Genomic DNA, 24,597 nt, shown 5'->3' with positions numbered 1-24,597 from the left:
TTTCTCAAAATGAGACTAAACACCAACATGCTTCTTCTCTCTCTTCATGCCTTTCTCTTTCTCGAAACCCTGAGACACAACTGTACATCTTCTTCATGCATTTCTCTTCGTTTCCACCACGCTTCGAGCTTCTTGCCAATAAATCCAAACCCTCGACCAAGAAAACTGTAACACTACCCAAAAAAAGTCCAGCGACAAAGAAATCTTCCCCGGTGCGTAGAAGTCATCACGTCTTGAATCCCAGCATTGATGGTTCAAACCCGACTACTGTGAAGACATTCTGTGGTTCAAATTCGAGCATTGCGAAGACGAAGAGAAGAAGGTGCGACTATCAAGATCGCCAAATTTTGCAGCGAAGCAAGCGAAGATAGACACTACCACTAGCGAATCTGAAACCGATTTCATGGACGATTTCATCGTCAATAAGCCAGAGGTTAAGCCCATTCCTGAAAATTCCTCCGCTAAAAAATAAAAGATTAGTAATTTGTATGGGTTTTGCTCATCAAAGGTTTGTATGGGTTTTAGAACACCTTTGGTCATCAGACATTTGTATGGGTTTTGGATATCAGAATTTTCCCATTGAGTTTATAGATGAGTATTAGGTTAATCCACTGCTGGTTGCAGAAATATAGGGTGCGCAAAAACAAATTGGAATAGGGTGAGCAGAATTTTGACAATTATGTGCAGGTCAAAATGACATACAAGACAAACATTTAAATTGGTATTTTAAGTTTACTGTGTTATTTTAGGGGATCGGGTTATAGGTTAGTAATTTTTTATTCAGTTGTTGACATTGTTATTTAGCAGTTTATTGATATTGATGTGAATAAACTAGTTAGTTTATATTGACATTGTTATAGTTCAATGCTATTTACATTCTCGGGATTTTTTTGTCATGTAGGGATGGACCAGAATTCTAGATAAAAACAAATTATCAAGAATACATTCAACTTTGGGCGATATTCAGAAGTTCAATGATACCATCAAGAAAACAATGTCTAACAAAGAGGAAGATATATTCAGACAGTCTTGTTTTGGGCATTTCATTGATGTTTTTGAGGTAACCAATTCTTCAGAGATAGTCAGCCACATTATATCACGGGCAAGAGGACAATACGAGGACTCGTCTTCTAAGGCGTTGTTTTTTTTTAAATTGGCGGTGAAGCTCAGCCTTTTAGTAAGAAATTTTTTACAAAGATCACATGGTTGCGGTTTGTTGACGACTATACATGTTCTTATTCGAAAGTTGTTAAGGATGACCTCTTCGAAATACCTTCCACAAGAGCGCCCTGATTAAGATTGATGTCGTGTAGTTCTTGGTCTCCGGGAACAGACGGAGAAGAAACACAAATGGATGGCCCTCAAAAGCTCTATTCATGAACAAAAGGAACATGTATACTCGGATTCTGACAATGATATTGACGACACTATAGCTATGCTGGTAAAAAATTATAGGAGGGTTATGAAGAGACTAAATCAGATGAATGGGAAAAATGTCTCGCAAGATGTCAAGGACAATTTCCAACAAAGATTCCAGAAGAATATTAACCCTCACAGGAATGGTAAAAGTGGTGAACGCTCCGGAAAAGGGAAAGGTATTCAGTGTCATGAATGTGAAGGTTTCGGACACATTCAGAAGGAGTGTCCCAACTTCCTCAAGAAACAAAAAAAATGGGTACAACTCTACTCTATCGGATGAAGAAGATGAAGATAGCGACTCCGATCAGATAAGTAACTTTGTGGCCTTTACTACTTCTATTCACACACATGAATCTACTAATGAATTTGGTGAATGCTCCCAGAAATTTGTTCTAGAGGAAGAACTTTCTGACGACGCCATGAATGATGCATACAATACTCTGCACACCAAATGGGTTGAGGAATCCCAGATTTTCGACAAACAGAGTGCTCTTATCCTCACTCTGACTGAAGACAAGGCAAGGCTTCTAGAGACCATTGTAGACCTGAAGAAAGAAATCAGTCGGCTGAATGAAGAACTTGATCAGATGACTAAATCTGTCAGGATGCTGAATTTCGGGACTAACATTCTTGACAAAATCCTCACCATTGGCAAACCTGCAAAGAACATGAAGGTCTTGGATTCACTCATGGTGCTTCATCATCCCACACCACTTTTGTACCCCAACAGCAGGCTAGCCAGATGTCGTAAAACATGCCTCAACCATCTGGTAGTGACAAATTCCCGGATCTACATCAACAACATCCCTCTGGATCAACCAGGTCTCTTGTCAACAGATCTCGTTGGGTCTGCCATTATTGTGGTAGAAAGGGCCATATTCGACCTTTTTGCTATCGGCTATACGGGAGAAATGTCCGACAGCAAAAATCCATTCACATGAATGCCCTACCTCGCCGATAACCTTTTACTCGGCTGGAATGGAGAGTAAAAAATACGTCTTATCATGCCAATATTGCCTACACATCTCTGAGTGCGTCCACCGGGAGTGACTGGTATTTCGACAGTGGTTGCTCACGCCACATGACAGGTGATCACACCTTCCTGACCAACGTGAAACCTTACTCTAACTGTCATGTTACCTTTGGAGATGGAGTAAAAGCCAAAATTTTGGGTAAAGGTCAGTTAAACTATCCTGGTATGCCTTGCTTGACTGAGGCTTTGTTGGTAGAAGGACTTACTGCTAATTTTATCGGTATTAGTTAGCTTTGTGATATGAACTTACGTGTCAATTTTACTCGTGATAAGTGTGTGGTGGTTAATGAGGAACAGGATGAACTTATGCGAGGAACCAGATCTCGTGACAACTGCTACATGTGGTCTACTGTACCAAACAACAACTGCCTCATGACCAAGGTTGACGAAACCAAGCTGTGGCATCAAAAGCTTGGTCACCTGAATCTCAGGAGCATGCAAAAAATTGTTTCTGAGAAAGTCATTATCGGTGTCCCCAATCTAAAGATTGTTGAAGGAAAAATCTGTGGTGAATGCCAGATTGGAAAATAGGTCAAGATGGTGCAACATCTTACCACATCTCGTGTTCTGGAACTTCTCCACATGGATCTGATGGGACCGATGCAGGTCGAGAGTCTTGGAGGGAAGAGATACGTGTTTGTGTGTGTGGATGACTACTCCAGGTATACTTGGGTTGATTTTATTCGCGAGAAATCTGACACGTTTGCTGTTTCTGAAGCCTTATGCAAGAAGGTTCAGAGAGAAAAAGGAGAAAGCATAGGCAAAGTGATCAGAATTCGGAGTGATCATGGGAGGGAGTTTGAGAATATGAGCTTTGCTAAGTTCTGTACTGCAGAAAGAATAGCCCATGAATTCTTTGCTCCCATCACACCACAACAAAATGGAAATGTTGAAAGGAAAAATCGAACCCTTCAAGAAATGGCCAGAGTGATGATGTTGGCCAAAGACATTCCACCACATTTCTGGGCTGAAGCTCTCAATACTGCCTGCCATATTCATAATAGAGTTACTATTCGTCCAGGTACTTCCATCACTCATTATGAAATATAGAGGGGGAGAAAGCCAAATGTGAAATACTTCCATGTCTTTGGTTCTGTTTGTTATATCCTTGCTGACAGGGATCCTCTACGTAAATTTGACCCCAAAAGTGATGAAGGTATATTTCTTGGGTACTCTAGAAATAGTCGGGTCTATCGTGTCTTTAACAAACGCACTAAGACTATGATGGAATCTATAAATGTGGTGGTAAACGATGATCATGATGTTACTAACAGTACTAATGATGAAGATGAAGTTTTTCCTAGTAACACAGATGTCAGGACTGTTGCTGAGAACTTGTTGGACGACATCTCTTCTTAAGGTCCTAATGTCAGGACAAATGCTAATGACAAAATGAGCGACATTGTTCCGGATGAAGAAACACCTCCTGAGACTGAACAAAGAATTCCTTCCAGAAGAATTCAGAAAAATCACCCTGCTCATGAGGTGATTGGCGAAATCAGTGAAGGAATAAGGACTCGCCCAAAACCTCATGTAAACTATCGGGAGATGATTGGTAATCTCTGCTTTGTTTCTAAGATTGAACCTAAGAATGTAAATGAGGCTATTGATGATGAATACTGGGTTAATGCTATGCAAGAAGAACTTGTTCAGTTTAAAAGAAATGAAGTCTGGGAGCTAGTTCCTAAGCCTGACAATGTGAATGTCATTGGAACCAAATGGATATTTAAAAATAAATCTGATGAGCATGGCAATATAACTCAAAACAAAGCTAGACTTGTGGCGCAGGGTTATACACAGGTGGAAGGTGTGGACTTTGATGAAACCTTTGCCCCTGTTGCGAGACTTGAAGCCATCAGACTCTTGTTTGGCATCTCCTGTCATCTCCACTTCAAACTCTTTCAGATTGATGTTAAAAGTGCCTTTCTCAATGGGTACTTGAATGAGGAAGTCTATGTGGCCCAACCCAAAGGCTTTGTAGATCCCAGCTCACCACAACATGTCTACAAACTCAGAAAAGCTCTCTACGGCCTTAAGCAGGCTCCTCGGGCATGGTATGAAAGACTAACTCAGTTCCTTGTGCATAATGGTTATACCAGAGGTGGCATTGTTAAAACCCTGTTCATAAAGAAAGAGGATGGCAACCTCATGATAGCGCAAATCTATGTTGATGATATCGTCTTTGGAGGAATGTCGGACAAGATGGTGGACCTTTTTGTTCGAAAAATGCAGTCTGAATTTGAAATGAGTATGGTCGGCGAGCTTAATTATTTTCTGGGCTTTCAGATCAAGCAAATGAATGATGGTATCTTTATCTCCCAAAGTAAGTACGCCAAAAACTTAGTGAAGAATTTTGGGTTGGAAAATTCTTCTCACAAGCGGACCTCTGCCGCTACTCACATTAAACTCACTAAGGATGAGCATGGAGAATATGTTGATCAAAGCATCTACAAGAGTATTATTGGTAGTCTTCTCTATCTCACTGCCAGCCGACCAGACATAGCCTACTATGTAGGTGTGTGTGCGCAATATCAAGCCAATCCCAAAGCTAGCCATCTAGCTCAAGCCAAGCGAATCATAAGGTACATCTCCAGAACTGCCAATTTTGGCCTCTTATATACCTATGATACTTCCTCTACGGTTGTGGGATACTGTGATGCTGACTGGGCAGGTAGCACGGTCGATAGAAGAAGTACCTCTGGTGGATGTTTCTACCTTGGAAACAATCTCATCTCCTGGTTCAGCAAGAAACAGAACTACATTTCCTTATCCACAGCTGAGGCTGAATACATCGCTGCAGGGAGCAGTTCCACACAGCTCCTCTGGATGAAACAGATGATCGCTAAATATGATGTTGGACAAGATGTCATGACATTATTCTGCGACAATATCAGCGCCATCAATATCTCAAAGAACCCTGCTCAACACAGTAAGACCAAGCATATTGAGATCAGACATCGCTTCATTCGAGATCTTGTGGAAGATAAAAAGATCAAACTCGAATACATTCACACCGAAAAACAGCTCGCAGATATTTTCACCAAGGCTTTGGATGCTAACCGGTTTGAAAATCTCAGATCCTCTCTAGGATTGTGCGTTATTGAGCAATAGCAATTACTGTTTATCGGAGGGATTATTGGTTTTATCATCTGTGTTGTCAAAGCTGATATTTCTCTGTTTCTTATTCGCGTTCTTGTCTTGGAAGTTTTATCATGGGCCCATTTTTCTGGTTGGCCCATTCGACTGAATTGCCGGGCTAAAATGCCACTTGTTATTTCCTTGGGCTTAAGATGGATCAAAGCCCACTACATGCCACGACGTTGTGTTAATACTTCCCAGTTTCTCATACATGCAGACGGTTCCATTCTCGAGAAAGAAAGGGAAGTTACCTCTTATTCGTATATTGAAATTTCCCGTTTTTCATCGCTGTTCTTGAGCTTTATTTCTCTTTTTTGCACTTTCACCCCTCTCGACGGTTACTTGTGTGGCAGTTTCCTGGAAATTCTCTTCAAAATGGTTGGTACCAGAAGCGGGATTAACACAACCATTCCCTCCAAGAAAGAGAAGGCCACAATGAAAGTGAAAGATGTCAAGACGAAGAAACCTGGACCGGAGAGCAACAAGCACGGTGTCAGGGTACGAGGATTGCGATCCAGTGAACGCGCCGATGGTCAAGCCGGAGGTGCAATCACTGGGTCATCAATTCCTCCTGTGAATCCCTCTCTCTCCGCCGCTAGAAGTGCAATACTCAAGAAAGCCACCCTCTCGATCGCAGACATCACCGGAGATGCAAGCTCTAGCAGTTCTTCTGAAGTTGGAAGAAAAGATGAGGCGACTCCTGGAGGATCTCCCATTGAGAGCCCTCACAAGGTTGTTCAAGAAGTCGCGAAAGATGTCCCAACATCATCTCTGGGGCAAGAAAGGAAGACTGATCAAGTCCAGGACGATGGAGAGGATATTCTTGCTTCTCTGAAAGAGAAGGTTCAGAAAGATGATGACGTCTGTATCGCCACTCTTCTGTCGGAGAAGAGAAAGAAAAAGATAAAGTCTCTGGAAGAAAGCTCTCCTGCTACTCATATCCCTGCCAAGAAGAAGAAGAAAGAAAAGGTGGGCATGATAAAAAAGCGTGTAAAGAAGTCGGCTCAGACTCCTTTGTCTCCTATTGCCGAGGACCATGAGGTTGAAGAAGAAGAAGAACCAGTGATTTCTCTTGGTTTAGGAAACAAGAGATCCGTGGGAGGGCAAAAGCTCCCGAAGAATGTCCCTGCTGCCCCATGAACAATGTCTCATTCCATAAAGAAGATGGTGTTCTCAAGATTGATGCTGTCATGGAGCTCCTGCACGACGCTGAGATGCTCAGGACTGTCACAAGCATTGGGATTTTCTATCCGGCTTTGGTGAAGGAATTTATTGTCAATCTCTCCCCATCCTTCGATACTCCAGACGAAGCAGAGTTCAGGAAGGTTTTCGTCAGAGGACATTGTTTTGAGATCTCTCCTGATGTTATCAACAAGTACCTTGGTCGGGGGAAGATCATCACTGCCGATAGGGTTCCACCCCTGGACATCATTGATCAAGAAATCACTGGTGACGAAACCAAAGTCTGGCCTTCCAAGGGGACTTTGTCTTCTGCCGAGCTCACTGCCAAATACTCTATCCTCTACCACATCGGCATCGCCAATTGGGCTCCCTCTTCTCATGGGTCGAGTATCAAGACGGATCTGGCTCGCCTAATCTACCAGATAGGTACCCGTTCCTCATTTGATTTTGGTGATTTTGTGCTTGATCACTTGGCAAAGCATGCCAAGTCTTTTGCAGTGAAGCTTCCCATAGGTTTCCCTTTTCTCATCACTGGCATCCTGCTCAAACAAAACAAGAACATCTTGAGAAGTTCAGATGTGGTGGGCAAACGACCTGGTGCTCTCAACTTCAGTCCCAAATTGTTTGAAGGGAAACATGCTCAAGATCTTGTCAGACCTTCTGTCGAGACATCTGACATCTCAGGAAGCAAACTTCGTTTGGGAACAATGACAGAGGAAGTTCAGAGAACTGTGTTGAGAGAACTTCGAGAGGAGATTGAGACTCTTAAAAGGACCATCGAGACTCTCTCCAACAGGAAGTCCAAGTGCGAAGCTCTTGTCAAAGATCTCACTGCTCCTAGTTCAGCTACCTCTTCTCAGCCGGGCCAAGCCACTGTGTCTGATGTTTCTGATGCTGCGGAAGACTCTGAGGATGCTGACAAGTCTCAAGATGGTGAAGAAGATAGTGATAGTGACTGGGATGATGGTGACAACAGTGATTTGGCTTAAATCTCTCTCTCTTGATGGATTTTGTAATGCTGCTTGTTCAAGTTCTCATCCTTTTCAGGCCATTGTTTGATCCTTGCCTTTGGTATTTTGAGGCAATCAGGGGGAGAGGCGTCATGAAGTCATTTATTTTGACTCTCTTCTCTGGTCATGACGCTTGTATGAGAACTGTTCCCGGAAGTGCTTGCCTAAAAAATAGCCAAAGGGGGAGATTGTTGTTACGCCTTTTTACACTTTTTGTTGGCTTTATTTTTTAGTGCAAGTTATGAGGAAAGATGTCGGTCATCATGTTTCTACTTCTGGTATGATATCTCGCCTCCTGTGTGCAGACTCTTTTTCAGGCAAGTTTTCAGTTTTGACAGATTACTTCGCTAGTGTCTTAATTCTGAGATATTGCCTCTCTGTTGTCTTCATTACAAGATATCTGCCTCGCTGCTGTCTTCATTGCAAGATATCTCTCGCTGCTGTCTTCATTGCACGATATTTGCCTTGCTGGTGACTTAACTATGTGATATTCGCTTGAGGCCGGGTAAGGAAACCCGAGATACCTTCCAGGATTGTAAAGCTTCTATAAAAGACATGCGCTTCCCCTTAGCAGCCTTGACGCTTTTGATAAAACACTCAGAGCTCTTAGACGTGCAAGACCGGCGGACTGGGAGGCTGTGTGTTTTGTTGATAGCGGTGTTTTCTCTCAAATACTATTCCACAAAGATTGAGTGTCTGTGAGAGTTGGGTTTTGTGTTCTCGTGATTGAAGGTTCACGAACAGCTGAAGACTAAAGGTCATCCGAGCCAGGAGGTTGCTCGAAGGGTAGAATTGAGACGGAGCTCAAATTCAGGGGGAGTCCCTGACTAGGTGATCACTGGTGGTAATAGTCTCTAGGTTTTTATTGATTTGTTGATTGTAATCAGATATAAACCTTGTGTGTACTATTGACTACAAGATAGTGAAATCCTTTCCACTGGCAGCGTGCCCCCAGACGTAGGTGTTGTTCACCGAACTGGGTAACCATATCGTTTGTATTTCTTTTACTGCACTGTTTGTTGTTTATCCATAATCTGTGTTCAAGCAAGTTGTCGGACACATTGTCAACACATTGTGTACGACATCTTGTCTTTTCGACTAATCAGAATTTCACTTAGGTTAATAGCCATTTTCATATATTTACAAACGTAAATCTTAGGGAAATAGCTACTTCCATTTATTAGGCCACGTCATATTTATGGCTATTTACATAAGATTTACGAAACGTTGACTATATAGCAATTCCAAACGTTTTAGTTGGCTATTTACCTAATTTTTTGTTATTTTTCACTCTTTTAATGAAGTTATCACATCATTTTCATAGCATGAGCCTGAACATAAAATCACAGTATTTATTGATATTAATTTCAATAAATACTGTTACTTATTGATATTAATTTCAATAAACACTGTAATATATTGACATTAATTTCAATAAACACTATGATTTATTGACACTGATATCAATAAAAAAAATCACAGTGTTTATTTAAATAATATCATACATGCTTCGAGGAGTCGAGAAGGAATCCAAAGGCCATGTCATTATTTGTAGGAGATGTTGTGAAACACAAGCTTGTGGATCCTCGTCAAAAGAATTATAAACCGAAAGAAATCTTGGTTACATGATGACATATTTTGGAGTTTATATGACATATTAGAAGGCTTGGGGTGCAAAAAAAAGGCCCTTCTTCTTCATCTTCACCCTGTTTCTCTCCTTGTCCCTCGTCTTTATTCTTCGGAAAAATCAATTAGCTCTTCTCATCAAGGTCCTTGACAATTTAGCTTAGCTCGTGAATTTTGCCATAAATGTCCTTCAGATCAGACTTTACATCGATCAGATTCTCTAAAGCACGCAACCGCTCCTAATAGAATGAAAAACATCTCACATCAATATAGTACATAAATGTACTTATTGACATAAATGTCAATAAACTCAATAATTTATTGACAAAGATGTCAATGAACACATGTGTTTCTTGACAAAAATGTAAACGCTCATTTTGTTTAAATTAACCTGGGAATGCTTGTCAGTATTCGTCGCCAGTTTCATAGGCACCTATTTCTTGGATTTTTTGACTTTTTTTCGTCTGATTTTGGACACCTCTTATTTTCTCTGCAAAAGTGGAAGAGCCAAGTGAGTGTAAATAATCTAGTACATTAATTGAAGGACATGATACTAAACAATCTGCTATCATATATATCATAAATCAAAATAAGATTTACCTGCGAGCTTGAGAAACAAATGTCTCGCATTTTAAGCGCAGAAAGCTTAAACACAGATTTCCAACGGAGCATGAGAGGAGTGGCGGTCTCAAGAACTTTATGGAAGATTTTTTGCTCTGAGAGGATGGGAAAAGACTCGTACGCCAATATATGAAGAGGCAAAAAGAAACCTTGTTGTCTGACCTTGCTCGTGTCCCTTGAACTTGACTTCTAAATGTAGGTTGTTATTGTGACGACCCGACTTTTCGGACCGTCTTACTTATCTTACTTTTTTAAAACTTAAGAAAATTTAAGAAAACTTAAAAACATAACTTAAAATATAAAGTTTGAAAACTCATAACCTAAAAATAAATTTTCATTTAAAACTTGATGAACGAAAACAACCAAAAAGTCAAAGTTGCATAATCGGAAACTAAAACCCAAAAATACCGTTGTAAAACAATACCATAAATAAAGTCGTAACCTGTAACGGAATTGAAAAACATAACTTAAACCATGAAAACTAAAACCTTGGGTTTGGATTATTGAAAAACTGGAAGTAAAGCGAAAGTCTTTTATTTTCGAAAACGGCAACCATAACCCAACCCTCTCACTATCGCCGCCGCTGATCCACCTTCCTCACTTGTTCATATGTTGTTTACCTATAACACGGACGTATATACATAGAGTGAGCTAACGCTCAGCGAGAATAACTATAACTCACAAAACAGAAGCAATAGAATAAAATGCATGAACCGGATATTAGTACTTTAAATTTAACCGTGACATAAGATACCCTATTAAAAGTCTATCGTATTTTAGTTCGGGGGTCCCCTAGAGTAGCCGTACCGATTTCAGTGTACACTTTGGTAACGAATCATGGGGCTGCGACCTCCCATAGAACGCCCCGTCACATACATAAACATATGAGGAACTCTCTATGTGAGCCCGTAGTTCGGCTCGAGAAATTCCTCTAGTTATCTCCGTAGTTCGAGGCGGTACGACTCTCTTGCTTACTTAACTTATTAATCATGTTTATTACGTTAAAAGCATGAGCGACATAAGATAAAACATAAATGATAACATAGCTAGAAAGATAAGACGTGTTATAGATATTCTAATACACAGCATAAGATAATAACATAAACTCACATATCGTCATATCATATCATACCAAGCACATTCCGTACAAACACACACACAAAAATTCACACAATACATAAATACTTCATATCAGATAATGCTTAGGATATTTTTTTAACTAATCCATGTTGCAGTGAGATTATTCTAACCTTCGTTTCGGAAATTACGACCTTTGGTCGATGACGGCTCGGGAAAACTAGACGGGTCGGAAAAGCTACGCGGCTCGGAACCTAATCGATGGGAAAAAATTATTAAGCTATTGTTGAAGAAGTTTTAAAGACAACTCAGGTTCTGGAAATTTTCAAAAACGACTTTCAAAGTGAAATTACCAAAATACCCTTGGCTATTAAGGTTTCGGTGAAAAACTAAAACTCTGAGAAAACTTCTGTAAAAATTCCAGTACGTATAAAATATAATTTTGATAACTTTTTGTAAAGGCATCACGGCCAAAATAAATTTTTAACTATTTATTAAAAATAAAAGAAGTGCTAAAATCTAACTTTAAAATTTTTGTCAAAAATTGTCTGCGCACCGTTTTGAAAATAATCAGAAAATATTCTGTATCTAATAAAACTATTTTTCTATTAAAGGTTTAGATAGAAAACATTTAAACCTAACGTTTCCAAAAAGAATCAACGCAAAACCAAATTTGTTGAATTCACAGTAAGCGTTTAAAGTCTGAAAATTGGGAACAGGTCTCAGGTTTGTACACTGATTTGAAAATAATCGGAAAATATTCTGTATTTCATAAAAATATTTTTCGATTAAAGATTTAGATAGAAGAAACATAAACCTAACGTTTCCAAAAAGAATCAACGCAAAACCATACTTTTTGAAACCAAGGAAAGCGTTTTAAGAAACCGTTTTCAAGGAATCCGAACGAGAGAGAAAAGAAAGCATACCTAATTGGAGCTACGAATTTTCAAACCAAGAGAGGGATGGGGGAGGGAGAGCAGAGAAGAAGCGTTAAAAGAAGAGGAAGCGATGTTTAAATATGACTTAATTAAACCCTAAAAACCCAAACCGTAAAAGCCCAAACCATAATCCTACTTATAATATTAATATATTAATTATTATTATTAATATTATTAAAACCTACACTACACACACGCTGATGTATATTATATATTATATAAATGTATAAAAACGTAACTGCTACATGCTATATATAACTTGACTTATATATGTATATAAAACGCTGTATTAAATAACTTTACTTATTAATATATATATATATATATATATATATATATATATATATATATAAGTAACTTATATATATAAAACTAACGTATAATAACTTAATTATATTACTTTATATAAAGTAAAGTAATATGTATATATATATATATATACTATTTACATCATACACGTTAACTTTAATTTATATGTTATAATATATATATATATATATATATATTAATATATGTAAAGTATGCATACATAACTTATTTATTTATGATATATAACTTATATATATATTATATCCATATTTTGTAATCTAAAGAGTATACTAAATAAAAAAAATACCCTAAAGCATGCATACCACATAAACATACTTTACATATATTTTAGCCTTTTAATTAAGCTAAAAAAAATATTTTAGCCTTTTAATTAAGCTAAAAAAAATTGGGATTTCACAGTTATCTTGTTATGGAGGAAATTTCAGGCCATATTTTCCCAAGGGTGTTGGTTGAACTTGTCCAAGTTGTCCACCAACTTGACATAGTTCATGTTCGGTACCTTAATAAAATACAATCAATTTATACATTAAAAAAAAGTTTATCGAAATGCAATACACATAATAAATGTTGTTCTTACACAGCCAATTTGGGTTGTCGGGTTTGAGCACGTTCAGCAAAAAATATAGTATAATGAACTTTGACCTCTTCTCAGTCGTATTCTTCACCGACAAACCCACCGCCCACTTCACCACCGCCAATGCTCTCTCTCCCAAAGAAGACATGCCCACAACGTCTCCTTGACGTTGTCACTTTATCACCGATACTTGAGAAGCATGGTCTCCCTGTCCTTCATGTCACAAGCTTCAAGCTCCTCAAGGAGACCTTCCTTGGAATCTTCAAATTCCTCGGTGCTTGTCAATTTCGGTGGCAAGAAAACGCGGAGAAACTACCACAAATGAGGGCCAACCCATGTGCCTCATTGTGCCAAGCATGAACAAATCCGTGGTGATCTCCATCGGCCACATTCGTCCACCTCTCCACCACCTCCTTGGAGACGAAGGAAGACACCGTCGTGGAGGAAAAAGAAGAGTCCATCACCGCCTCCATGGAGAAAGAAAAGGCGCGATCCGACGCCTCCACAGCCGCCGAGTTATCCACACTCGGAGAACCATCATGCTATCTCGCTTATTCCTACATGGGTCAATCAATGGACGAGGCCTCCCGATCGAAATTGGAAGATGAGGAAAAAGAAGATCCTCCACGTTAAGTAAAAAGGTCGCGAGTAGGGGCGTTCACCACCCTCGCAAGGTAAGTCTTTTCTCCCCGTTTTTCAAGTCTACATTGAGGACAATGTAGCATCCTAAGTTTGAGGGGAATTTTTTCTTGACTTGCGGGAACTTTTGTATATTATTAGGTTGTTTGTTTTTAGTTTTGTTTTGTGTTTTTAGGTAGAACTAAGTGCTTGCTTGCTTTGATTGATTCATATGTGTTTGCCAAGGATGTTGATAATCTTAAGCCTTAGATTTGGAGTCTAACCTATGAACTACATTGTGTGAAAGAAGTTGTTGAGCTCTATTGTTGCCATACTAGACCCAAATAATGCATGTCTCGAAGCTTAAGAAACCTTGAAGAGTAGTCTAGCTGATCGTTTGAAAGAGAACACCGAACACACTAGAACCCTATCTGATCCCTAATCGAAGCGAAATTGAGTGCACATTGATCTAGCAAGGATGATTTAGGTATTAGGAATAGCCCGTCAAGCCAAAAAGCCAACCCATAATTGTTTATCTTTTAGAATCCACTCACAAAAGGCCAAACACTATCCATTCTCAATACTTAGTCAGAAAAAGCCGAACCGATTATTTGAAAATCCCACAAAGAACCTCATTGACTTTAGCGACTCTTGAGTCACATTGTTGACTGAATTCTTTCTATTTTATGACATGTTCTCCGACTCGTCTCTACATATTACATTGTCCACTAGACACACCACGCCGGTGATTATTTATATTGTTTTGTACCGAAAAAAAAATAAAAAAAAATCTGAAAAAAAAAAGAAAAAAAAGTGTTTATTTATTTCATATATTTCTATTTTGGCGTCGTGTTCTATGTTTTTGTTTTAGAGACTTGTCGCTTGTTGTTGTTGAGCCGAAGTTTGGAGGGAAAACACAGGAAATAAAAACACTAAGTAAAACATTCTCGTTGGGCGAAATTTGATGCCAAGAACGTAGGGATGGGTGAGTGAGTGAACTTCGTGTGAGGGTTGTATTTTTGGGTGAGATTTGAGTCGCTAAAGTTGATGTTTGAGCCACTAAAATTTTCTTTCCATACCTTTGACCTTACCTTGAACATTACAAGCCTTTTAAGACCTCATTGACGGGCTAGATATGATGTGTGCACATTAGTGGAGATCAAGGGAGAAGATGGGGCATATGGGTGTGTTGAATCAAAACAAATTCCTATTCATTTTCGATTTTTATGTTCTCTCGATGGAGGTTGGAAAGCCTACGAGACTTGGTGCCCGAAAGCTCACGAGACGGGTAAGCATTGAAAACGGTCTAAGGTAACATGAGCTCTTATGATTTCTATCTCATTTGGTAGTTGGTTTGAACATTAAAATTGTGGGTTTCCGGGTTTATGTAAGTCTATAGATTTTAATTGAGGCAAACACGAGTTGGTTGAGTATTGCAAGGTCTAAGCTTTACCCGTTTTGTTTAGATAACTTCTTTTGTGTGCTTTTGTTCTTTTTGTTACTTGAGGACAAGTAACGGTTTAAGTTTGGGGAGATTTGATAGGTGCGTTTATTACGCGTAAAACTCCTATTTCCCGGACTACAAACTAACGAGTCCTCAAGTGTTTTTGATAGTTTTTGTGTGTTTATGAGTGATTTTCATGTTTAAGAGGTCAATTGGGTCTTGAGGAGGTTATTAGCGCATCATGTGACGATTCTGAACAATTTAAAGGAGATTCATACACATTTGGACAACTTGGAGCAAAACAAGGAACGACGTCCTATTCCGCAGGATTTTTGGGATTTTTAAATGATGATTTTGGATGATCCACTTCAAGAATTGGATAGAGCTCCCTCTTAGCTTTCCAACACATGTTTATTTGCATAAATCGGACGTCGGAGCTAGGAGTTACGACCGTTTAAAAAGTGGTGTGCAGCGAACCGGAAGCGCGCGCCGCGCGGACGAAAATTTCGCCGTTTTCGCCTCCAAAGTCGTACGCGCGGACCGCGCGAAGCCGGAAAAATGGACTGCGCGCCGCGCAGAAAAAAGGGCGTGCCGCGCGGTCCCAAAAACAGCATTTTCCAATGTTGCGTTTCTGAGCGAATTTTGGCCATTGGATCAAAATGAAAGGTCCATATGGCTCCGAAAATAACCTCATTCAACCTTAAAAACACAAATACTTTCAGAAGAAGTCATGCATGAAAGGATTTTTTAGGGAATCAACCAAGAACACTTTTTCATCTTTTAGTTTTTCTTCTTTTGTTGAAATTTTCCAGCATTTTGTTCATACTTTGTAGCTCAAATTTGAAGACAAGGATTGAGTTGCTGAGTTCTACCATTGCTACGACTTTAAACAGTGTTCTATTCTCTATCTCTTACTCTTTTTTAATTCAAGTATGATGTCTTTTGCTTCATTGTTCTTGTGTTCATCTTTGTGTATGTTTATTGTCATAGTCATCAATATGAACTAATCTCATATAGGGCTATGGTGTAGCGGGTTCATTACGATGTAGGATTCATGATATTAGAATTGTTAGGTTGTTGTTTTTCTCATCACTTTTACTTAATCCATAACTATGCTTAATGCTTGTATGAATGTCATGAACTCATGCTTGTTTTATGTTCAACTCTAATGCTTGAGTAAGATTAGGTTGTCGTGTTTTTGTGTGGATTACTAGAATTCATTCCTAGGCTAGATATAGCTAGGTTGTTCTAGACTCGTGAGAATACTCTTGTTTTTATGCTAGCCGTGCTTGTAAGGAGTTGAGATCGAAAGATGATATTCCGGTATCGGTTTAGGTTGTTAGATGCTTGAGAGGGATCTACCAATTCTATTAAATTGAGTATGAGTAGTGAAAAGTGTGAATCTCAATAGCTTGTTTCTTTTCTTAATTCAGCGAATCCAAGTTGTTTTGTGAACCCGTGAACCATAATCCTTCCCTTTATCCAATAAAATTTTTGTGCAACTAGTTATTTAATTTTGTGACGTGTTAGTTAAATTTTGTGACAACAATCCAATCACTTATATTTAGTTCTATATTAGCTTGTGATTATCAGATTCCTTATTTAGCTAATCCTCGAGGGATCGACTCGTTCTTACGATTTATTACTATTGCGACCACGTGCACTTGCGTGTGCGAGAAAATTCGCAAAGTGTAGACCTATATGTCTACAATTACAAGAATTGTAGACATGTATATCTACAATTGGTGTAATTGTAGATATACATATATACAAATAGTCTCATTGTAGATATTATAAGTCTACAGTTACTACAACTCTAGACGTCGATATCTACAATTGTTGTTAATTGTAGACTTATAAGTCTACAATTTATGAAAGTTTTTATTACAATTATACATATCAATCTAAATTTATTCTGATTTTTTAATTTTCTTATTCAGGTATGAGAGTGAACATATTTGTTGTATAAATGAGAGACAAGCCTCCGACATACAGATCACGTGTCGTCAGTAGACCGAAGAAGAGACGGATACATTCTCAAGGGGAAGAGCCTATTCTTAGGAAGTATTCGCGATGTGGAGAAGTTGATCACAACCAGACTACATGCAATAGTCCAGTTCCTTTGTCCGAGAGGAATGGATGATTTATTATAGTTGTATGTGTTTTTGGAACTAATTTCAGTTATTATAGTTTAATAACTAATTATATGTCTTTTTGAAACTTGGAGTGTATTTCAATAATGGATGAATGACTAATTATATGTTACAATTTCAGTAATTTATGTCTTTTTTACGTCTTTAATTCCTAAACATAAATGACAATAGCTCATCGGGAGAAGCTGACGAGCTTAAGGTTCATTATCGGGATTCACTGCGAGTCGGTTCAGGGGTTCGAGAATTTAATGAGTCTTAAATAAATTAAATGAATAATCCGAAAAATCATACAAACCGGGAATTTTGAATTAATTAACCAGAATTTAAATTCTCGAACATTCTTAAATAAATAATTAATAATCCCTGAATACAATCTCAAATCCAAAAATTAAAACTCGAGTCTAACGCTATAAAGCGATAAACGACTCACGAGTGAGATCGAGCTTTAATATCTTTTTCTGAATTCACTACTCTTTGGCTTCGACGCGCTCAGTTTCCGCCGATTTTCGCTCGCTTTGACTTGATCTGCGACTGAGCTGTGAAATTCAGAAATGAACATCGAGTCAATTTCTAAATTACTTAACTCGTCATAAAAAAACCACATTTCAATCTCAGAATTAACTAACAGAAACCCGAGCCCGAATGAAATATCAAATCTCAAATCAAATCTCGATTAAAATCTCAACTCCCAAATCCATTTTCCAAATCAATCATCAAATCAAACTGAGCGATTCATCAACTAAAACACAAAGAACTCCCGAGGCTCAGATTTTCTATCACAAGACACTAAACAACAACAACAACAACAACAACACATTTCAGAATTCCCAACCAAAAGAACCACACAGCCAAAACGTAAAACACGGCCAAAAACAAGCAAACCAAGCTCACGGCCAACCTTAGCTCACAGCCAAAAACACACAAGCAAACCAAGCTCACGGCCAAGACCCAATCCAAAACAACACTCGTCCAAAACCAAGAACAAACCCATAACCAGAAGAATCATCACCGAAAGCAATTCAAATCTTCAACTAAAATCATCAAAACACGTTCACAACCAAAACCCCCAAATCAAAACCTAACCCTAATCAACATGGATTCCAATCTGAAGAAATCTCATCACCTCTCTATGTTCCTGAAATCCGGCCTCCTCCACAAGCTCTCTCTCCCTCCCGACATTTCTCCTAGCTCGCGGCGGCGCACACTTCACGGCGGTCGAGCGCTCGAGGAGACTCGGTGGTCGCGCGCCTGGGCTCGTTCCTTGGCAGCGATCCATGTGAGAGAGCTAAGCAAGGAGAAGATGATCGGAGTGGTCGAGGTGCGCGTCCAAGCTGGGCCTCGGCAGCAGCGGCGTTCTCCCTTCTCTCGGCCGGCGCGCGCGCGGTGAAGGATCGGTGGCTATGAGTCGCGCGATGGAGGAGACTCGGTGGTGGCGCACGAGAATAGGAAAGGAAGAAGGAAGGCGAGAAAAAGTGGTGGTGATGATTTTGGGTGGCCGGCCGGGAAGAGAGCTTGGATGATGTGGTCTGTAATTTTTTTTTTCCTTGCTCTGTTTGCTCTCCAATGTCGCGCGGGTGAGGAGAGAAGAAGAAGAAGATAACGTGAAGAATGAAGGTTAGGGAAATATGTACTTGCTCACTTAAGTAACTACTAAAAGTGTCCAAAACAAGAAACTCTATATTTTGGTCCAAATCATTGAATTGAGTAGTAGATCCGGCCATTTTCCTAAAGGATTCAATGAATTTGGATGAAGGCCCAAAATCAGTGAATTGTTATAAAAGGCCCATTATATTTTTCATAAAAAGAAAAAATCATTTACTTTTTTTGTTGGATTATATTAGTCAAAATTAAAATTAAAGGTGAAAATAGTCGAAAGTAATTTTTTTTTATATAAATTTTTTCAATATTAGCCGGTGAACCTTTTAATTTTCATAAATAATCGTTTTCAATACCAGTTAACCAGAGTACCAAATTTCAATAGTTGTTGACCAGATTTCAATAACAGTTATTTAGATTTCAATAGTTAACCATATTTCAATAACTATTGACCAAATTTCATTAACTTTTAACCACATCTCAATAATAGTTAATAAGATTTTAATAACAGTTAATTAGATTTCAATACTTTTTTATCAGATTTCAATAATTGGTGATCAAATTTCAATAATTGTTGACTAAATTTTTGAAACATAAGGGTATTTTTGTCAAAAACAAAGAGAAATGATTACTAGTAAAATATTTTGAAAATATTAGTGAAATATGAAAAGTGAGCCATGTTTTAGGTTAGTTATGAAATTTACCCAAATTAAAGATTATAGTATTTTTTATCATAATATTTCAAAGTTTTTGACGCAAATAATCCTCATCTTTTATGATTATGGTATCTTGATTTCTCATCTTTTTATTCAGACAATTTTGCCCCCTCTACCTATTAAAACATATTTATTTTAAATTGTTTATAATTCTTAAAACTATCATTAAAATAGAACAATGCACTAAAAAAATCTATTTTTTTAATCTTTATTTAGTCTTTTATGGGTCTATCTATACGAAAAAAATCTATTTGCATTGAAAAAAAAATTAAGGCTTAATAATTAATTTTCGCTTCAGGCCTCGGTTTGTCTCGTCTATAAAGGAAATTTTAAATTTTTTTTAAGGTAAATTAATCTAGACTACAAGTAAACTAAGCCTTTTCTTATCATCTTTTTTTCTTACTGATTCCAACTCATGTATTTTTTTTAGGAGTAAAAATGTTTAGCAAAAAGTTAGCCGCTATTGTCTTTCCTTATCATGTATTAGAGTAATTAATATTAAAATCAGCACCTTGATCTAGAAAGCGGATACAATCAAGATATTTAAGTTGTGAATTAAACTTGATTTTTTTTTTTGTTTATATAATATGGCTAAATAATAGGTTTTTTTAACATTCAAAATTTGTGTAAAATCAACAAAATTTACAAAATTATCCAAATATATGGTGTCAATAATTTTTAACTGTCACTCATATTACTACAATAGTAAATTGCTTGTATATAGGTGTTTAAAAATTTATTTATAGTGTTCTAAAGAAGAATTTTGGACAACGTAATTTTGGCATTTTTCGAGTCTTTTCGAGAGAAGCGATTGGGTTAGTCCAATCTTATTTATACTTGACCTGTTTCTATTTATGCTCGATTAGTTTTCAACCCGGCTCATTTTAGGTTATATATATTTTATTGTGTAATTTATGCTCATATCATGTACTCTTGGTCAATTTAATTTTCATTATTTATTAATTTAATTTTCAGTATTAAAATGCTTGACTATATAGTTTTGACCTTGTCCACTTTCTTTGAGTGAAAGTGGTTTTTGACTTAATTTTGAATCCATATGCCAAACATTTAATTTCACATAGAGCGTTTATCCTCCTAACCCACCTAATTTGTTTATTTTATCTTCAAATTTAAGTTATTAAATTTTATACTATTTTTATTTCAATCTTGCCATATTCACTTCATGAAAATGGTGGCCTCCGTTTCATTTACACTTATCACTTACTTTAAATTAATAGTTCAAAGTGGTAGATATTTTTTATGTTGTTTTTCGTATTCTTATTTGATTTGTAGTTTTTTAGGCTCCGTTTGGAACCCGGAAAATAAGAGGGAAATGAAAATGGAAATCCCTCCTATTTTACTTAGGTTGTTTGGATTGAGGAAAATAGAGTAGAAAAAAAAATGATTGGAAATGCGAGTAAAAATGTATAACTAAAATGAGGATTTCATTTTCCTTCGAAAATCAAATGGAAAATGAGAATCTCTCCAAATTTGTCTATGAGGGGATCACATTTGTGTGTCTCGTCTAGGGACCGAGCCAGAAAGCTCAATAGGGGGGCTTATTTGAATAAAAAATATTTGGAGGGGCTAATTAAAAAAAATCATGGTAAAAATGATTTTTTTTAAATGAGTCAAAAATGTAAATTTTTAGGGTTAAAAATGTAAAATTTTTTAAAAATTGACTAAAAATGTAAATAAAAAATATTTGAGGGGGGGCTAATTAAACAAATTCATGGTAAAAATGAATTTTTTTTTTTTTTAAAAGGGTCAAAAGTGTAAATTTTTTAGGGTAAAAATGTAAATTTTTTTGAAAATGTGCAAAAAATATAAATAAAAAAAATTTAGGGGGGGCTAATAAAAAAATTCATGGTAAAAATGAATTTTTTTTTTAAATGGGTCAAAAGTGTAAATTTTTTAGGGTAAAAAATGTAAAACTTTTTAAAAATGGGCAAAAATGTAAATAAAAAAAATTTGAGGGGGGGCTGGAACCCACCATGGACCTGAGTTAGCTCCGTCATTGGTCTCATCGTTACTTTCCCGTCGAGTTTCTCTCATATTTTTCATGACTTCCAAACACAATTAGAATTTTAACTTTTTATATTATTTTCTCTCACATTTTCATTTTCTCTATTATTTTCACTTTCTCTCTTATTTTCCGGGTTACAAACGGAGCCTTATTGAAATAGAAGTTTTCGAGGCTCAAATGTAATTTTTTTTAATGAAAAACGATAATAATATAGAATATATAACTATTTAATTATCTGTAAAAAAAAAAAATCATTCTTAATTATATAATAAAGAAGCTAAGCATAAAATGTACAATATTTAAGATATAAAATAAATAAACTTACATCATCAACATATTTATGTGCTTATTATTTGTCTCGACAATAGAACATGTACCTGGCCTTGTGCTACGACATGTGCAATCTTTATTATCTAAATAAACAAAAACAAAAACAAAAAACAAAAAACAAAAAAACAAAAAAACAAAAAAAAAAAAAACCAACGAAAATCAAAAACAAAAACAAAAAACGAAAAAAAATTGTGGACCACTGTTGTGCATTGACACAAATAATTTTATTTTTATTTGAGGATAAGATGTACATTCCTCTTATTTTGACAACAGAACATGAAATACTTTTTCTCCAATCTTGAAATTTAGAAGATAATTAATCATCGTTGAAAATTAAGAATTTCTAAATAATTCTTTCGAATGGCTAAGGATATATTTTGTCAATTAGATAGGGCAATTTTTTCATTATATCAAAGTAATACCAAATTGAGGCGGATGGCGGTGATTAATAAGATGCATTGGGTACTTTTTCTTGTACTAATCTTCCCTTTCATGAAAATTCGGAGAGGGTTTATTAAAGCACGTTCGGAGAGGGTTTAATAAAGCACGTTTAAAAAAAAACACAAAGCAAAAACAAACAGCAAATAGGAATTATTCGCACCAGGTCGCTCTCTCTCTTCGGAACAGAACAGGGAAAGAAACCCTAATTTTAAATCGCCGCCGCCGCCCCTCTGAGTTCGGACGCCGTCACTGTCGCGGCTCCGGTCCGGAGGGGAGGGCGATTCTCCACGTGACCCACTTCTCAGTGGATGCCGTTTCTCCGCTTCTTCGCCGCCGAACCCGCTCGCCACCGCCCGGTTCCCTGCTGTGCCGCGCCACCGCCTGCGGGCCCACGCGCTTCCGCGCCCTCTCCGCCACCGCCCACTCCGCGCGCGCCCTGGCCCTCAAGTTCCAGGAGGTCACGCCCTGGACCACCTTCGGCCACGCGGCCTCCAACGCCGCCCTCCTGGAGGCCCTCCACGTGCTCGACCTGGGCGCCACCCTCTGCACCCAGTGGCCCACCCTCATTGAGGCCCTCGCCACGCGCTCCTCCGACAAGGACACTCCCGCCATGAGGCTCACCGTGCTAGATCCCACCGCAGACGGCGCCGCCCTGACCGCCGTGGTGGGCCGCCGCATGGAAAAGTTCGCCAGGCTCATGGGAGTGCCCTTCCAGTCCGCCGTGGCCTCCGACCTCACCCCCCGAGCCCTGGGACTCTGCCAAGAGGAGGCCCTGGCGGTGAGCTGCGCGGGGGCGCTGAGGAGGGCGCGCTCTCCCCACGCCCTCGTGGCGGCGCGGCGTGCGCTCAACCCCGAGATCGTGACGGTGGTCGAAGAGGAAGCCGACTTCTGCGGCGGGGTCCAGGGAAGTTTCGCGGGGCGCTTCGAGGAGTGACGAAGGTTCGCAGATCTGGGTTGTTTGGACCGATTTTTGTGGTTGGTTTACTGTTTTGGTGGCTGGTTTTTTGTTTTCAGTTTAGCTACAGGGTTCTTGGTTGGAGTATGGATCGTTTTAATTTTTATTATGTTTGTTTTGTTTTGGTTTGTTTTGGACTCGGATTAGCTGTAGTCGCATCTCCCGTAGTGGATTTCTTGTTAGGTTTTTATCTATGCAGGTTGAAGAGCCACCCTATTCGTGGTTATCGGACCGAGTTTGGTTGGATTTTTCCATCGCCATTCTTTGGGTTTTTTAACGAGCCTCTTGTGTGCTCTATTGGTGCTTGTAATTCTTCCCGTTGTCGGAAGTTTGCACATATCGTTCTTTTACCGGAATTTAGTGTTAGATTCACCTTGACTTAGGTCTTGGTAATCCATGTACTAAGGTGTTATTCTCCTGTATTGATGGGTTTTTTTACCCTATTTTAATGGAAAATCCGTACTATTCAAAAAAAAAAAACACAAAGCAAAATAAGTAGTAGGTGTAAAAGATGACGGAGCTAAATGTCGGATTTGTGGATGAGAGTTTTTTTTTTTTTTTTTTAGCATCAAGTTGAAAGATAAATCTTCCAATTGTAAGGAGACCGACATGCATTTCTGTAGTTTATGAATCATGAGGCTTGAATCTAGGACCTTTCAACCGAGTTATGTGTGGGATAATCACTAGCCGAAACTAGCTATCATGTTTTATGATGAGAATTGAAGGATAACAAGTGAGATAGAGAAAGAATTATAATTAATCTTTTCTAATGATTTCAATAAATAATTTAATTAATAAATAATAATACTATTATGATATCCTCCAAAATACATTCGTGTATACATTGTACACTACTACAAATTCACATTTCTGGTGCGGAATGGTATTAGGTGCGACATGTCGCACCTAAGCACATATTAGATGCGACATGTCGCACCGGAAACTCATCCAGATGACTAAAAATTTCGCTAATGTTTAGTAGTATTCGGTGCGACAGTGTCGCACCAGATATAAAAATTACACACCTAATACTTTTAGGTGTGACATTTGTCGCACCCAATACTATTAGAGAGAGAGGGGTAACGTAACTAAATAATGAAGATTAAAAAATGTTTAGTGTTACGTAACTAAATAATGAAGATTAAAAAATGAAATTATGTTTAGAGAGAGAGGTAAGATGTCGCACACAAAGTAAAGTCAATGTGTCCGACAACTTGCTCTAATATAGATAATGAATAATAAAATAAAGGGTCCATTAGGAAATAGTCAACTAACGTTTGACATTGTTAAATAACCAACGTTTGATAAATCTTAGGTAAATAATCATTGTCATGTATTTACAGACGTAAATCTTAGATAAATAGTCACCT

At 38.0% G+C, this 24,597-nt stretch overlaps 2 protein-coding genes across 2 annotated transcripts; both read left to right on the top strand.

Moving 5' to 3' along the window:
* Positions 1 to 6,726: 6,726 nt before the first annotated feature.
* Positions 6,727 to 7,761, top strand: LOC149381446 (uncharacterized). Its single transcript, XM_089601355.1, has one exon. It carries the CDS (start codon positions 6,727 to 6,729, stop codon positions 7,759 to 7,761), a length of 1,035 nt encoding a protein of 344 aa, XP_089457481.1.
* A 262-nt stretch (positions 7,762 to 8,023) lies between these two features.
* LOC149381445 (protein SHORT-ROOT 2-like) lies at positions 8,024 to 23,206 on the top strand. The gene is made up of 2 exons (XM_089601353.1): positions 8,024 to 8,099; positions 22,578 to 23,206. Exons 1-2 carry the CDS (start codon positions 8,024 to 8,026, stop codon positions 23,204 to 23,206), a joined length of 705 nt encoding a protein of 234 aa, XP_089457479.1.
* The last annotated feature ends 1,391 nt before the right edge of the window (positions 23,207 to 24,597 follow it).

Source organism: Urtica dioica, chromosome 11 (genome assembly GCF_054948205.1).
Source record: "Urtica dioica subsp. dioica isolate 48M chromosome 11, U.dioica_male_clone48M_v1_H2, whole genome shotgun sequence".
Lineage (NCBI taxonomy): Eukaryota > Viridiplantae > Streptophyta > Magnoliopsida > Rosales > Urticaceae > Urtica > Urtica dioica.
This window is presented reverse-complemented; position numbering and strand designations above follow the sequence as displayed.